The sequence below is a fragment of the Oryctolagus cuniculus genome, chromosome 1, assembly GCF_051225735.1.
Source record: "Oryctolagus cuniculus isolate XC-2025 breed Fujian yellow rabbit chromosome 1, ASM5122573v1, whole genome shotgun sequence".
NCBI classification, from domain to species: domain Eukaryota; kingdom Metazoa; phylum Chordata; class Mammalia; order Lagomorpha; family Leporidae; genus Oryctolagus; species Oryctolagus cuniculus.
Window position 1 is genome coordinate 92,416,383 of NC_142867.1, and position 14,079 is coordinate 92,430,461.

The following is a 14,079-nucleotide window of genomic DNA, read 5'->3' on the forward strand; positions in this document are numbered from 1 at the left end:
TAAAAATTTTTTAAAAAGATTTATTTATCTATTTATTTGAAAAGCAGAGTTACACAGAGAGAGGTCTTCCATCTGCTGGTTCACTCCCCAAATGGTCCCAATGGCAGGAGCTGGGTCAATCCAAAGACAGGAACCAGGAGCCTCCCCTGGGTCTCCCACATGGGTACAGCGGCCAAATGACTTGGGCCATCTTCCACTGCTTTCCCAGGCCACAACAGAGAGCTGGATTGGAAGTGGAGCAATAGGAACTTGAGCCAGCACCCATATGGGGGGGGGGGTGCCAGCACAGCAGGTGGTGGCCATAGCATTGGCCCAGCTTATATTATTTTTAAACATTATCAACAAGGGGCCAGCAGTGTGGCATAGTAGGCTAGGCTTCTGTCTGTGGCGCTGGCATCCCTCATGGGCACCAGTTCACGTCCTGGCTGCTCCTTTTCTGACCCAGCTCTCTGCTCATAGCCTGGGAAAGCAGTGAAAGATGGTCCAAGTGCTTGGGCCCCTGCACCCATATGGGAGACCCGGAAGAAGCTCCTGGCTTCTGGCTTTGGATTGGCCCAGGTCCTGCCCTTGTGGCTATTTGGGGAGTGAATCAGTGCATGGAAGATCTCTCTGTCTCTCCATCTGTCTGTAACTCTACCTCTCAAATAAATAAATAAAATCTTTAAAAAATTAACAAAATAAAACAAAACAGAAAACTTCTAGAGACTTTTTAAACTCCTGATGATCCATGTTACTAGCCCATAGGGGGAATTTTAAAAAAAGAGGCACACTGCACAGCAATCCGCAAGGTTGAAGAGATAACAGAGACTGATTAGGAACAGTAAAATTTAGAATTCTACCAGGTATTCAATGAGGAGTCACTGAAGGATTTCAAGCCATGGAGAGAATAATGATATCTGCTCTTTTATAAAACCACTTTGGCTGCAATAACAGATTAGTGAACGGCTGGCTGGAGCCACAGGGACAAGCAAAGGGCTTATTTTAATAGCCTTGGCAGTTGAGGGCTGACCTAGTGCTGAAGTTAGGGCTAAAGAGGTGGGGGAGGGGGACCATCAGAGATATCAAAGAGCTGGCTTGGTGACAGATTGCATGTCAAATTTCTTTCTCAGATAACTAAAGTAGGGAGTGCAGTTTGGAGAGCAGGTTTAGGGAAAAGAATGAAGAGTAGTAAAGCAGTATATGCTGAGCTTGTAGTGTCTTTGGAATATCCATTGTGGAGATATCCAGATATCCAGCTGCTACCAAAGCCTACCTGGAAATGCAGATTTGGTATAGAAGTGAAAGCTATTTCAAGAAGAATCATCAGGGAATATCCTGTGGAGAAGATGTGGAATTTTAAATTATTGCCTGTTTATGAAATGCCTCCATCATTTTCATACTCTTAGCCAAAATTATATACTTCCCATATTGCAGCAGTTAAGGGTCCTCCTATATTAACAAGAGTAATCACATTGCTTAAGAAATGATTTGGCTTTCAATTGCTTTCTCATTTTGAAGATACTCTGAAACAGCTTATAAGAGAACTTGCATTTTTTCACACTTGAGAAGAAACCACTTTAATGTTAGTAATGCTTTTACTTGCTTTAGAGAAGGCTAGCCAGTAGGAGTTCCCTTTATACACATAACCCCTTAGTCTGGAATGGCAGAAGGAAAAGTCTTATCAGAAGTAAAAATCTCACCAACAGATCACTAGAAAAATGCATAGCCTTCAAGAACGGAGTAAAACAGTCCTTTGTTTTTCCTACGGAGTCATCAACAATTCCTAGGAGCTCATCAGTGATGAAGTAATCACCGGAAGTCCCTCCTCTCTCTTCTTCCTGCTCTTGTCAAACAAGCTCTTGCACTGTTTTTATTCCTGTTTCTCTCCCTCTTTAATGCTATCCTTAGCATGGAAAGAAAAGTCAGGCCATTCAAGTCCTGAGTTATCTTTCAGTTTTTTGAGGGAGGCACCTATCAGACAACAGCCCAACACATCCATTTCTTGGTAATATTGTACTTCAAACCCAACACTACAGAGTCAGTGTGGTAACAAAGTTCTCCCTTCCCTCTCTTAGCTGCTTCCCTCCTAAAGGAAGGGATTGAATCAGTATAGGAAACCCATGTTGTCACCCATCTATAACTGTCAATCCTGCTTAGTACTATCTCCTCTATTGAACCTAGAGGCCTATGATAAAACTAGGTCTCAAAAATATAATTTTAATACTGCCAATGTCTAAAATTAAAGCATTATGATAGCCTGTTCTGCAGATTAAGGCTATCCTTAAGTACTCCAAACAAAACAAAACAAACCCAAACAAAGCCAAAATAACCACTCAGCTTTTCAACGAGAGTCAAAACAAGGCCATTACATATGAAGATACTTCAAAAAGTCTCCGAAAAACGGAATTACATTTAGGCATAGTTTTTTCATATTATACATCTTCCGTGACCTTTTTGAAGACCCCTCATTTATAAACAGTGTAACTGAAGGGTGGTATATTTCATGTCAGCTCCCTGAGTCCACACTACAGTTAGGCTCTCCCTGGCATTTGCATCTATCCAAGCCTCTGTGGACTATTTCACCCAGTGCATAATCTCAAAGCTGTTTCCTCTGCTTTCTTTTCTAAGATTGCTTGTCCCCCTTATGCCTGCCAGGAACTGTTCTAGGTCAGCTGCTTTCAAACCTTAGCCATAATTAGGATACAGAGAGAGAAAGAGATCTTTCATCCGCTGGTTCACTCCCCAAATGGATGCAAAGTTTTCCACTGCTTTCCCAGGTGCATTAGCAGGGAGCTGGATCAGAAGTGGAGTAGCTGGGTCTCATACCGGCACCTTATGGGGTGCTGGCACCACAGGCAGAGGCTTCACCCTCTACACCACAGCACCAGCCCTGTTTTATAGTTTTCAACTTTTCTGTATGTTTGAAAATTTTCATAATACAAAGTTTGAGGAAAAACCAGGGTTAGAAGAGTTATAATAATTCATCATATATTCATGATATAGCAAAATGCTCATATATAAGTGCATATGATAAATATTGTTCTACTTGACATCATAATGTAACAGAGTTTAGAGAGTTTACAAATATTTGAAGATTTCTTTGAAAATCATTGAGAACTAGAAGGGTGAAATATGTTGTGGCATTATGTGGAATTAAGACTAATTGTGTTACTTTATTAGTAAACTAAAGTGTAATCACCATGGTCCATCTCTAGCTCAATAAAATTTAATAAATTTGCGGCCGGTGCCGCGGCTCAATAGGCTAATCCTCTGCCTGCGGCGCCGGTACACCTGGTTCTAGTTCCGGTCGGGGCGCCGGATTCTGTCCTGGTTGCCCCTCTTCCAGGCCAGCTCTCTGTTGTGGCCCGGGAGTGCAGTGGAGGATGGCCCAAATCTTTGGGCCCTGCACCCGCATGGGAGACCAGGAGAAGCACCTGGCTCCTGGCTTCGGATCAGCGCGGTGCACCGGCCGCAGTGGCCTTTGGAGGGTGAACCAGCGATAAAAGGAAGACCTTTTGCTCTGTCTCTCTCTCTCTCACTGTCCACTCTGTCAAAAAAAAAAAATTCATAAACTTGCACTCAGAAAATAAATAATTCACTAACAAGTATAAAAATAATGACTACACCCTTTCTGAAAAAAATTGTTATTATTCTACACAATTTTGTGAAATTTTCTAATTCGATTATCAGACAAATTCCCACTGGAAGAATGGAAGTTAATGTAAATTTTAAGAGATAATACCATGCACTTTACTTAATTTTTCATAAAGAAATTGCTACTGTGATTGCTGTTTGCAATTTCTCTTTCAGAGGTGTTCTTTTTCCCCATCTGAAATGCTCAACACATTAGAGACATTGGATCTGTTCTTTTTCAATTATCCTTCTTATCCCATTCATTAGTGTGCTTCATTCTGATTGACTTATGACTTCTCTTGGAGGGATGTGGAGTCATTTATTTGAGTTAGTTTCTTTAAGCTCCTTCTGGCCTAGTTACTTTCCTTATCGGTTTTCACTGCCTTGGTCAGGGCCTGCTGCAGAGTGCTCAATGGTAGCAGTACCAGTGCAGATACACTCAGAGCCTGGAAGCACAGATAATGAACTCAGTTCCTCGGTGCATGCTCAGTGGAGCTCACGAAACCGGTAGAGGCCTCCTCACCAAGGAAGAGAACTTTTCTTCTGTTTTCCTAAAAATCTGCTCAGGCACCTCTATCAGAGACACCGATGGACAATTTTTAGAAGATTATAAAGTATTCATACATATGGGCTGTTAGCGTACAAGTTGCAGGAACTACAGAAACAAACTAGACATGTTGTAAGAGCTTACAGTCTAAAAACAAAGGGTGTACTTGGGAAAGATGAGCTACTTAAAATACATTCTAAATTGTATGTGTAAGTGTCCTACTAGAGATAGTCATCTTGGTGTGGTTTTGGAATAAGAGACAACTTTGTCTGTCGGGGTGTTTTTGTTTATTATGTGGTTTTCTTTGTTTGCTTTGCTTTTTGGTGCCTTAGTGTCCTCATCTTCATTATAAAATACTCAGCTGCCCAGTTAGTGTGAGAACTGGCAGGCTTAGGGGATCATGGAGAGTGTAGCTAGCTGCTCAGTGAATACTTGTGTCCTTCCTGTGTGCTTGGTGGCTGCTACAGAATCCAGCAGAGGCCAAGCCCATCAGGATTTCAGGGAACATAAGGGTGTTAGAGCATGTACTCTCCAAACACAGTTCTAAGTCTGCATGCATATATGACTCAAGTGTCAAAGGCATTGTAGCCATGATTGATTCTCATTATTGATGTGGAGGATATTCCTGTCCTAAATTTGAAAGTTATACAGGCAAGGAAAATGTTTGTCTCAAGTTTAAAAAGACTCAAGTGAAAAAGCAAATGTTTTTTCACTATTAGTTTGAGATTAATGTCTGGCATACTGTAAGTGCTTAATAAATGATTATCATTATCATTATCACCATCATCCCTAATTTTATACTTGGAGAAGCTGTAAGCTTAAAAGGTAAAGCACCCTAAATAACACAGTTAAAGTTAATAAATGACCTTTGCATGATCATTTGATTAATGTCTCTATTACAACTCATTAGAATGAAAATTTAATTACGGTAGGATTGAGGTAAGTTTTTGATTACCCTTGTATTTCCAGCTCAGTCATATAATAGATACCCATCAATATTTTTATTGCATTTGTTTATTATTAGCATAGCCTTTTTGGTGAGATGAATGTGGATTGAAATCCCAATTCTTGAATCTTCTATTATGTAAACTTAGGCAAGTTAACCACTTTGAGTTATAACTTCTCCACATGTTAAAAATGGGGCTAATATGTCAACAATATCTATTTCACAGGCTTGCAAACAATGTAAGAACTCTGAGTATCAAACCCAGCACACAGAGCTGCTCCTTTTGTGGGGGGGGAGTCTCCTTTTGCTCTCTTCTTTATGGTTTTCTCAGTTACCAAACATCATTGTTTGCCACAAGGGGGCAACACTAAATGGAAACCAAAACAGATGCCTTACAACAGTCTTTCCTAAATTAAATCAGTTGGTTTTTCTTCTCTTCCTCTCTGTTTCCCTGTCTATCCTCTAGTTAGTTGAAGAGGGTTTCATGCTTAGATTTCTGTTCATTTCCTTCATCCTATTAACAAATATGTCACTATAATAAAATATTAGATTTGGAAGGGACTGCAGTCATACTGTCATATAGAACACATCTCACCCTCCACAGTTACTCCTGTTCCTTCTGTCAGTGGTCTTGGTTACTGCTACCATGGCTCCCACTATTTTTCTTTTGACAGGCAGAGTTAGACAGTGAGCAGTGAGAGAGAGAGACAGAGAGAAAGGTCTTCCTTTTTCTGTTGGTTCACCCCCCAAATGGCCGCCGTGGCTGGTACCCTGCACCGATCCGAAGCCAGGAGTGAGGTGCTTCCTCCTGGTCTCCCACGCCGGTGCAGGGATGAAGCACTTGGGCCATCCTTCACTGCCTTCCCGGGCCACAGCAGAGAGCTGGACTGGAAGAGGAGCAACCGGGACAGAATCCAGCGCCCCAACTGGGACTAGAACCCGGGATGCTGGCGCCGCAGGTGGAGGATTAGCCAAGTGAGCCACAGCACCGGCCCACTATTAACCTAATCCCACAGCCCTGAGTTTTTTGCTGCGCCTCTCTCCCTGGATGCATCTCTTAGTTACACATACTCTACCTCAAATTCAACATGGAAAACTATATCCAACTATGCTTCTAAAAAAGATAACATTCCTGAATTATCTAGGCTCACATCTCAATGTTGTGCTGGATTCCAACCATCTCCACAAAATCATGAGTTTCCTTTGTTAATTTAATCTGGCAACTATCTCTTTCCCATTCTCATGTCCATACTCCTTGTCCAAGCTCCTTCTTCTCATTGCACAACCATTCAGATTTTGGTCTTCTAACCATTTCTCTTAAGACAATTTTTTAGATAATGAGCACTTGGAATCATAAAATCATACAATGTGTTCTACGATCTCTACTCTTAAGTGTGGAAGACTCCGGTCTCAATTTTCCTTTTTAATCCAAGTTACATTTGGCATTTGTCTATGTTTCATGACAACCATAGAAAGGAATCATGGAGAGCTGCACCCATTTGAGAGGCATTCTGCAATTTGGGAGAGCATTTCTTTTCTCTTTTAAACTTATTTTCATTTTATTTGAAAGGCAGAGAAACTGAGACAGAGGAGTCTTCCCTATGCTGTTTCACTCCCCAAATGTCTACAGCAGCTGGGGCTGGGCCAGGTAGAAGCCAGGAACCTCGATCGCCCATTTGGGTGGCAAGGACAGAAGTACTGGACCCATAACCTCTGCCTCAAGAGTGTACATTAGCAGGAAGCTGAAATTGGAAGCGGAGGTAGGACTTGAACCCAGGAGCACTGCATACCAAGCATGGCATCCCAAGCATTGTCTTAACTTCTGGGCCAAATATACACCCGTTAGGAGAGCGTTTCTGAGCCATAAAAGATTAGACAACTAAGTCATCTGGGCTATTGTCAGTAGTGACAATCACACTTACCTATGAGACCAGGTAATGTTGTACCCCAACCAATCTTATAATAAACAGTGACATTAGGACCATTGTGTGGGGCAAAAAAATAATATTAACAACTTTTAATAAGGCAGAATAAATAACCTTGCTGCTTAAGGCATTAATCTGAATTTCCTTTTCCTACTGGTAGAAAATACCTTAGAAACTATTGACTTAAAATTTTATGTAGATTCAAATGGTCTTAAAGATACATCTTATTATTTTATTTCTCTTCCTAATGAATGTATCATCTAAATGCTATAACACAGACACAAAAAGACATGTAAAATTCCATTTGTATGAGGTGCCTAAAATGTCAAATCCATAGACACAAAGTAGAATGGTGGTTTTCAGGGACTGAAGGAGGGAGCAGATGAGAGTCACTGTTTAGTGAGTATAGAATTCAGTTTCAATATCATTCTTCTAGACATGACATAAGGTTGAAATATAATGATGTAAAACTTGCTGTCAAGGAACACGATTTGAAAAATGGTAATGTACAAGTGAGAATCCAAGCAGTGACAATGTCATTGCGTTCTCACACCAGGAAGGACTGAAGACTTACTTGCATTCTTTTTAGGTACATTTGGTTTCTGTTTAGTCATCTCTTGCCAGGCCTGAACTTGGTGACAGGATACTTCAGTCTGGGAGGCCTAAGTATTCCTAACTGAAAAATATTAATAACTCAGCAGTAACACTTATTGAGTATATATTAAGTGCCATGTTTAAGTGCCAGACATGATCTAGGCCAAGAAAAAATGTTTTAGGCATATTTATTTATTTTTTACTTATTTGACAGGTAGAGTCATAGATAGTGAGAGAGAGAGACAGAGAGGAAGGTCTTTCTTCCGTTGGTTCACCCCTCAAATGGCCACTACAGCCAGAGCTACGCTGATTCAGAGCCAGGAGCCAGGTGCTTCTTCCTGGTCTCCCACGCAGGTGCAGGGGCCCAATCACCTGGGCCATCCTCCACTGCCATCCCAAGCCACAGCAGAGAGCTGGACTGGAAGAGGGGCAGCTGGGACTAGAACCTGGTGCCCATATGGGATGCCGGCACTGCAGGAGGAGGATTAGCCAAGTGAGCCACGGTGCCGGCCCCAGTTTTAGACACATTTAAAAACATCACATATTAGCTTACTATTTCCTACTACCTATTTGCTCTTAGAAATCAACAAAGCCCCACATGTCCCACTTTAGAACAGGAAAACAGAAACATTTCTCTGTGCCAGTAACCATGCCAAAGAGTGCTTCAGCCAATATTTGCGGAGCTCACCACGCAGCTGACAGTGCCACATACTGTGAAGTGGAAATTTTTGGAAACACCACATTGCAATCCTTTAAAAATCTCATATGAAAACAAGCTTACAGGTATGGACAATCTTTTATTTGGAAAGCCGATTCTCTTGGAAAGATTCCGATTCAATTATCTTAGTGGAGAAAATAGCACATGAAAACAACAGTTCAAAACTGACAGTAAACCCACCTCAAAGCAAGGCCATTTCTGGGGTTCCTCAAGTAAGTGGGTTAATGTGGCATAAGAGAAAGCCTGACTAGCAGGTATAATTAAAGTATGAATCACAGAGTAAGTCATGAGTAACCCTGAAAGCAGCTACAAGAAAAAAAAGTCCATTGTAACATACAAAGCTTTGGGGACTAATAGAAGACGAGAAGGAGGGAAAAAGTCCCGATTCTGTGTTAATACAATGATGGGCCTAGGTGGAAACATGCTAATAATGGCATCAATGCATTGTTGGTACATTACCTGTGTCAGGCTCTGAAACAGCATGTTCTGCTTCATGTTACACAGGTACACATTCTCAGTATTTTCTGAGAGCTGCTTGAGGTCAGGAATAATGCTTTGCTTTATCTTTCTCTGTAAATCACTTCTCTGGCCAGATCCTAATAATGTAGACAGTAGGCATAAAACAGGCAACTACAAACATGAATGAGTAAATGAAAGCCCATATCTTAGAATCTAGAATGTATCTGCCCTGGCACGTAAGACTTTTAAAGAACACTGAAAACTGACACCCAACATATTATGTGCTACTTATCAAAGACTGTTGATGCATTTTTGAAGAGTTAATCATCGGACTTTGATTTAATGAAAAACAAGAAAAGATTGCTATGTTTTGTTTCCTATGTCAGTGACTGGCAACACATTTAGTTATTTGGAAGAGCAACGTGGCAAAAGTTGAAAGGAAACCATTTATTTGGCCTGACTAGTTTCTTGTCTTTCAGGCTGTGTGATGAATGGTGGTAAAATCACATTAGGTGAAAAGCAGCCCACTGCTGTTTATTTAATTCCATGAACTGACAAACAGCCTTACTGCCTCCCACCCACCACCCACAGGAGGAATATTAATTTAGTTGACAGACACAAGTTCAACACTTGGAGTTAAGATGACTCTGTTGGTAATTGGCCATTTTGCCAACGTGTTGAGGACTAATGATGTCAACATGGGCGGAAGGTTTGCTAGATCTGATTTCCCTGACCCAATAGATTAAACCAAGTCATTTACATATATACATTTACATATATCATTTGCATGATCAGGTCTTCTTAGCACAAGGTTTACATGGTTTTCTTAATGTTGATGTATACTTAAGCAATTAGAAACTGAAGTCTTGACAGTTCTTGAACTTAATTGGGAAAAATGTAAAGCAATTTAAGGGAATTTTTCCTATGATATGTACTTTTTTTTAACAGATGGTTCAAATGGACAAAGCAGTGAAAACACAGAAATTAAAAGCAGATCCTTAAGAAAAATAACTGCGTTCTCAGAAATCCTGCAGGTGAGGGCAGGATGAGACGTAAACCAGCAGTTTCTTTTGCTGTCAAGATTTCAAAAGAACAGAAAATTTACGAGGTGAATGTCTACCAAAGAACGGGTAACTGTCTCTCGGCGGGAATTAACCATTCAGTTGAAACTCCTGCCCACTTCAACAATTTGAAGATCTCTCCGTGCTTGTAGGTCAATTCTATCCAGGTGCCAATACGATCTACTGCGGCGCAAATAGGTATTCTTCTAGAATTAGGAGCACCAAAATCCAAGGTGCTTTCTTCCAGAGTGAGGTTCACTTAAAATTTCCCACCTTCTCGCAAAATGGGGGGAGGGAAGACAACAAAAAGCAAAAAACTCAAGACTCCCAAGGCTGGACCCACTAAAGAGAGAAGGGTGCGAAAGAGGAGAACTTTTCAACCTGGAGTTTCTGTGCGTTTACCGGCGACGCGTGAAGTAAAAGCTAAACCCACGCTAGAAAGTCGTTCCCTCCCGTGCAAGCTAACGAATACGCGACCTTCAGGGAAAGCTACCCTTAGTTCCTCTGCCAGACGATTCTAGGGAGTGGGTGGCGGGAGGGACTGCAGGGAAGCTCTGAGGGTAGCTGGAGAGCCTTTTGGGGAGCGGAGGACGCTCGGTCGCCAGGGCCAGCTGGAGCCCGGCGGCCCAGGTGGGTCGGGGTGGACCGCGCGGGCGCAGGCAGCCTGGGAGCGCCGCGCGCGCGGCGGGGCGGGGGCCCGAGGGTCCCGGGGCGAGGGGGCGGGGTGGGAGCGCCGCGGCGGCGGCGGCCGAGAGGAGGGTCCGCGAGCCCGACCCGAGTGCACGCCGTTTGAGCCTGCGTCCGCCGAGGGGGCGGGTTTCCCCGACGCGGCCGGAGTTGCCGCTGGGCGCTTCAGGCTCACAGCGCCTACGACTGTCAGGCGAACGGCGGAGCGGAGCTGCCGGAAGTGTCGGCGCGCCGGGAGAGAAACTTTCCTGCTCCGGCGCCGCCCGGAGCCTGGCCGCCCCGGGGCTCGCTGCGACGATGCGCCCAGATGACAACGACCTGAGGGGACCCGCACCTCGGCCCGCCGCCCGCGCCTGCGCTCGCCTCGCCTCGGGGGAGGAAGACTGAGCCCCGCGCAGGCGGCGCGGCGCGCGGGGCCCGTTTCCTCTGCGCGGTCCCCCAGCGTCCCCGGCGATCCCGCGTGCCCGCAGCGCCCGCCGCGCTCGCAGCTTCTCCCGCCCTGACCGCCGCCCGGGGACGTGCCCCCGGCCGCCTCCGGCAGTGCCTGTGCCATGGGGCTGCCCACTCTGGAGTTCAGCGATTCCTACTTGGACAGCCCGGATTTCAGGGAGCGCCTGCAGTGTCACGAGATTGAGCTGGAGCGAACCAACAAGTTCATCAAAGAGCTCATTAAGGACGGCTCTCTGCTCATTGGGGCGCTGAGGAGTAAGTGGGGCTGGCGGGGCAGAGTGGAGAGGGCGTCGGAGTCCAGAGAGGGTCCCCGCGGGGTGCGAGTCCTAGGGCTGGGACGGCGGAGACGGAGCTTCTTTTGTTTGAATGAGTTTGGGGACAAAGCTGAAGAGCTCCCCTGCTGGTGGCCGGCAAAGTTTGTTCTTAGGTGTTCTTTACTTATTTACTCCCAGGACTACAGAGAAGGGAAAGTTCTCCGCCGGCCACCCTGTATAGCCAGAGGAAAGTCATTCAAGGTCATCTTTTTGAGTAACGCCCCTGCAAAGATGTGGGGGGACTTTTAGTCTTTTTTTTTTTTTTTAATATTTTGTTCCTAATTTGAACTCCTTAAAAAATGCCTTAAAGAGGTGGGGAGGTGGGGCGTGGGCGGTGTCGAAAAGTTTGTTTTAAGAATAAAATTGAACTTATTTAGTGATATTCAAAGAAAATGTTAATTTCTTACGTTCATCAGTGACGACGCATCGGGCACGGTCTTTGAGTTGGCTTTTTTTTCCTTTAACACACATCTGCAGTTTTGCTATTGAGCAAGACTGGTGGAAGACAGCAAAGCACTAGCCGGTTTTAACTCTTTGCAAGGTTCTGTGCATCTTGATTTCTGGTTTGCATTGCGTGCGGCGTTGGTCCAGAGGACCGGGATCAGAGGTCAGGGGTTAAAGGCTGGAGAGAACTTCCGGTGATCTGTAGCCTGTGAATACCCTGGGGTAGTGTTTACTACGATTGTGGAAAATGTGGTTGATCCTCAGTTCTCTGCACTCTGTGTCTACACAAATGAGAAGTCACCTCCCAAATTTTGCAGATTTCAGGACATGCCTCCTGGCATCCTTTGGGGTTCTTCTGCCTCTTCAGCCACACACCTCCTGCCTGGATTGTCTTTCATTCCTCTGGCTTTTCACTTTCAATTACTAAGCGTACATGAGCCTTGGCGTTTCTTATGTGGAGTCAATTCAGTCATGAGGCTTGGCTTGTCACCTTTCCCACGGTGCTGTTTTCTTCTGAAGAGAAGTTCCTGAATGCTTTTCCTGCGAGACAGGTGCCTTGGATCGTCAGCCTCTGATGACTGGTTGCATCAGCCTCTGATGACTGGTATTCTCACAAGGTAGAGAAATCTGTGGGTGATCTTGCAGTCCTCGGGACATGCATAGGAGTAGCGTCATTGTATATGCCAAGTGGAAGGCCAGTGACTACACCAAGGGGATGTGTGAGGACCTGAAACCAAGACCACAGTAGCATCTGTGCTGGACTGTGAAGCTTTCTTACAAATAGTAAGGATCCAGCTTAGCAGGATGTCTTGAAGTGAGTGTGCTTTGAAATTGTCTTATATTTTAGCCATCCCAAGTGCTAAAACATTTACCACTTGTGTTACTTACTCTGGGTTGGAGAAATACTTGCTTTTTTTTTTATTTTGTCAGTATTCACCTAATTTCTGAATGTGAGGCCTCCCTCAACTGATAGTAGCGTTTACTCTGATTATGAAAAATACGGTGGATCTTCAGCTCTTTTCACTCTGTGTATTTCCAAGTTTGAGCTAATGTTCCACGTTTGGCAGATTCCGGTTGGGATTTCAGGACACACCTCTTGGCATCTTCAGGGATTCTTGAGCCTCCCTTGCCACACACCTCCTGCCTGGATTTTCTTCCCTCCATCTTTTATCCTCCGTGTCTTCACCTTCAGTTTCTGAGAGTTTCTCACATAGGGAGTTGAGTGACTAAACGACAAGGCCTGGTAACTTTCCCAGGATGCCTCTTCCATAGGACCCTCCCTGTCCTAGAGTGGTGACTGCTAAGCCAGCTGTAGCTGGGGTTTTCTCCTCACACTGAGGGTGATCGTGATCAAATTCAGTGTCTCAGAAATTGAAAATACTTACATACTTCTGGTAAATGCTCTGACATGTACAGTATTGGGCTAGTGATACGATGTATTTTCTTAGGATTCTTAAATCTCCCCTTGTAAAAATCGGGCGATTCCCATCTTTACAGATTTGCCTTTCCATTTGTAGATGAAGAAATCGTGAATGTAATCTCCGGGCAGGTTCAGCCCCTGCTTCATTAGACTTGGCCTTATGTGCTTAAATGTATAATCGGCTGTCCGTCAAGGATTTTTATGTTTGTGGTGAGAGGGTACTACTTTAGCTAACATTTGGTTATTACTTCTTTTATTGTGAAAGGAAGTTGTTTAATTCCTTTGAAAACAGTTCCCAACCTCAGCTGTCAAATGGGAGAGATTTTAGAGCAAAGGAACCCTGGCAGTCACATTAGACAGCACTGCTGTTTTCCCACCAAGCCAGCTTCTGTCCCCTGGGAGGATGCTCTGAGTCTAGCCAGCAGCTGTTATGTGCCTGTTCTCTGCAGCTGCTGGGATAGGAAGAGTGTGTTTAAAGGACTTGAAGTCTGCTTCGTTCTATCCCAGACCCCTACGTCCTGTCTGTCCATCCTATTTCTTCTTCCTGTCTGAGGAGGCTTTTACCTACCCTGAATTTATAGCAACTATTTCTTTTCTTTTTCTTTCTTTGAAAGAGTTACAGAGAGAGGGAGAGAAAGAGAGAGATCTTCCATCCACTGGCTCACTCCTCAACTGTCTGCAACAGCAAGGGCTGGGCCTGGCTGAAGACAGGAGTCAGGAGCTTCATCCGGGTCTCCCATGTGGGTGCAGGAGCCTGAGCACGTGGGCTATCCTCTGCTGTTTTTCCAGGCACATTAGCAGGTAGCTGGATTGGAAATGGAGCAGCTGGGACTTGAACTGGCACCCATTTGGGTTGCGGGCATTAGATGCCGGCATTGCAGGTGGCTGCCTAACTTGCTACA

General features: G+C 44.3%; 1 protein-coding gene across 3 annotated transcripts in view; it reads left to right on the forward strand.

Annotated features, from left to right (window-relative positions):
- The first annotated feature begins 10,691 nt into the window (after positions 1-10,691).
- Positions 10,692-14,079, forward strand: part of ARHGAP42 (Rho GTPase activating protein 42) — a 307,262-nt gene continuing 303,874 nt past the window's right edge. The window contains exon 1 of one of the 3 annotated variants that reach the window (XM_002708607.6): positions 10,692-11,254. In XM_002708607.6, the coding sequence (XP_002708653.1) occupies positions 11,101-11,254 (154 nt within the window). In that variant the 5' untranslated portion in view covers positions 10,692-11,100. The remainder of the gene's footprint in view (positions 11,255-14,079) is intronic. The other 2 variants (XM_051820336.3, XM_017343749.4) reach the window with 2 other exon arrangements.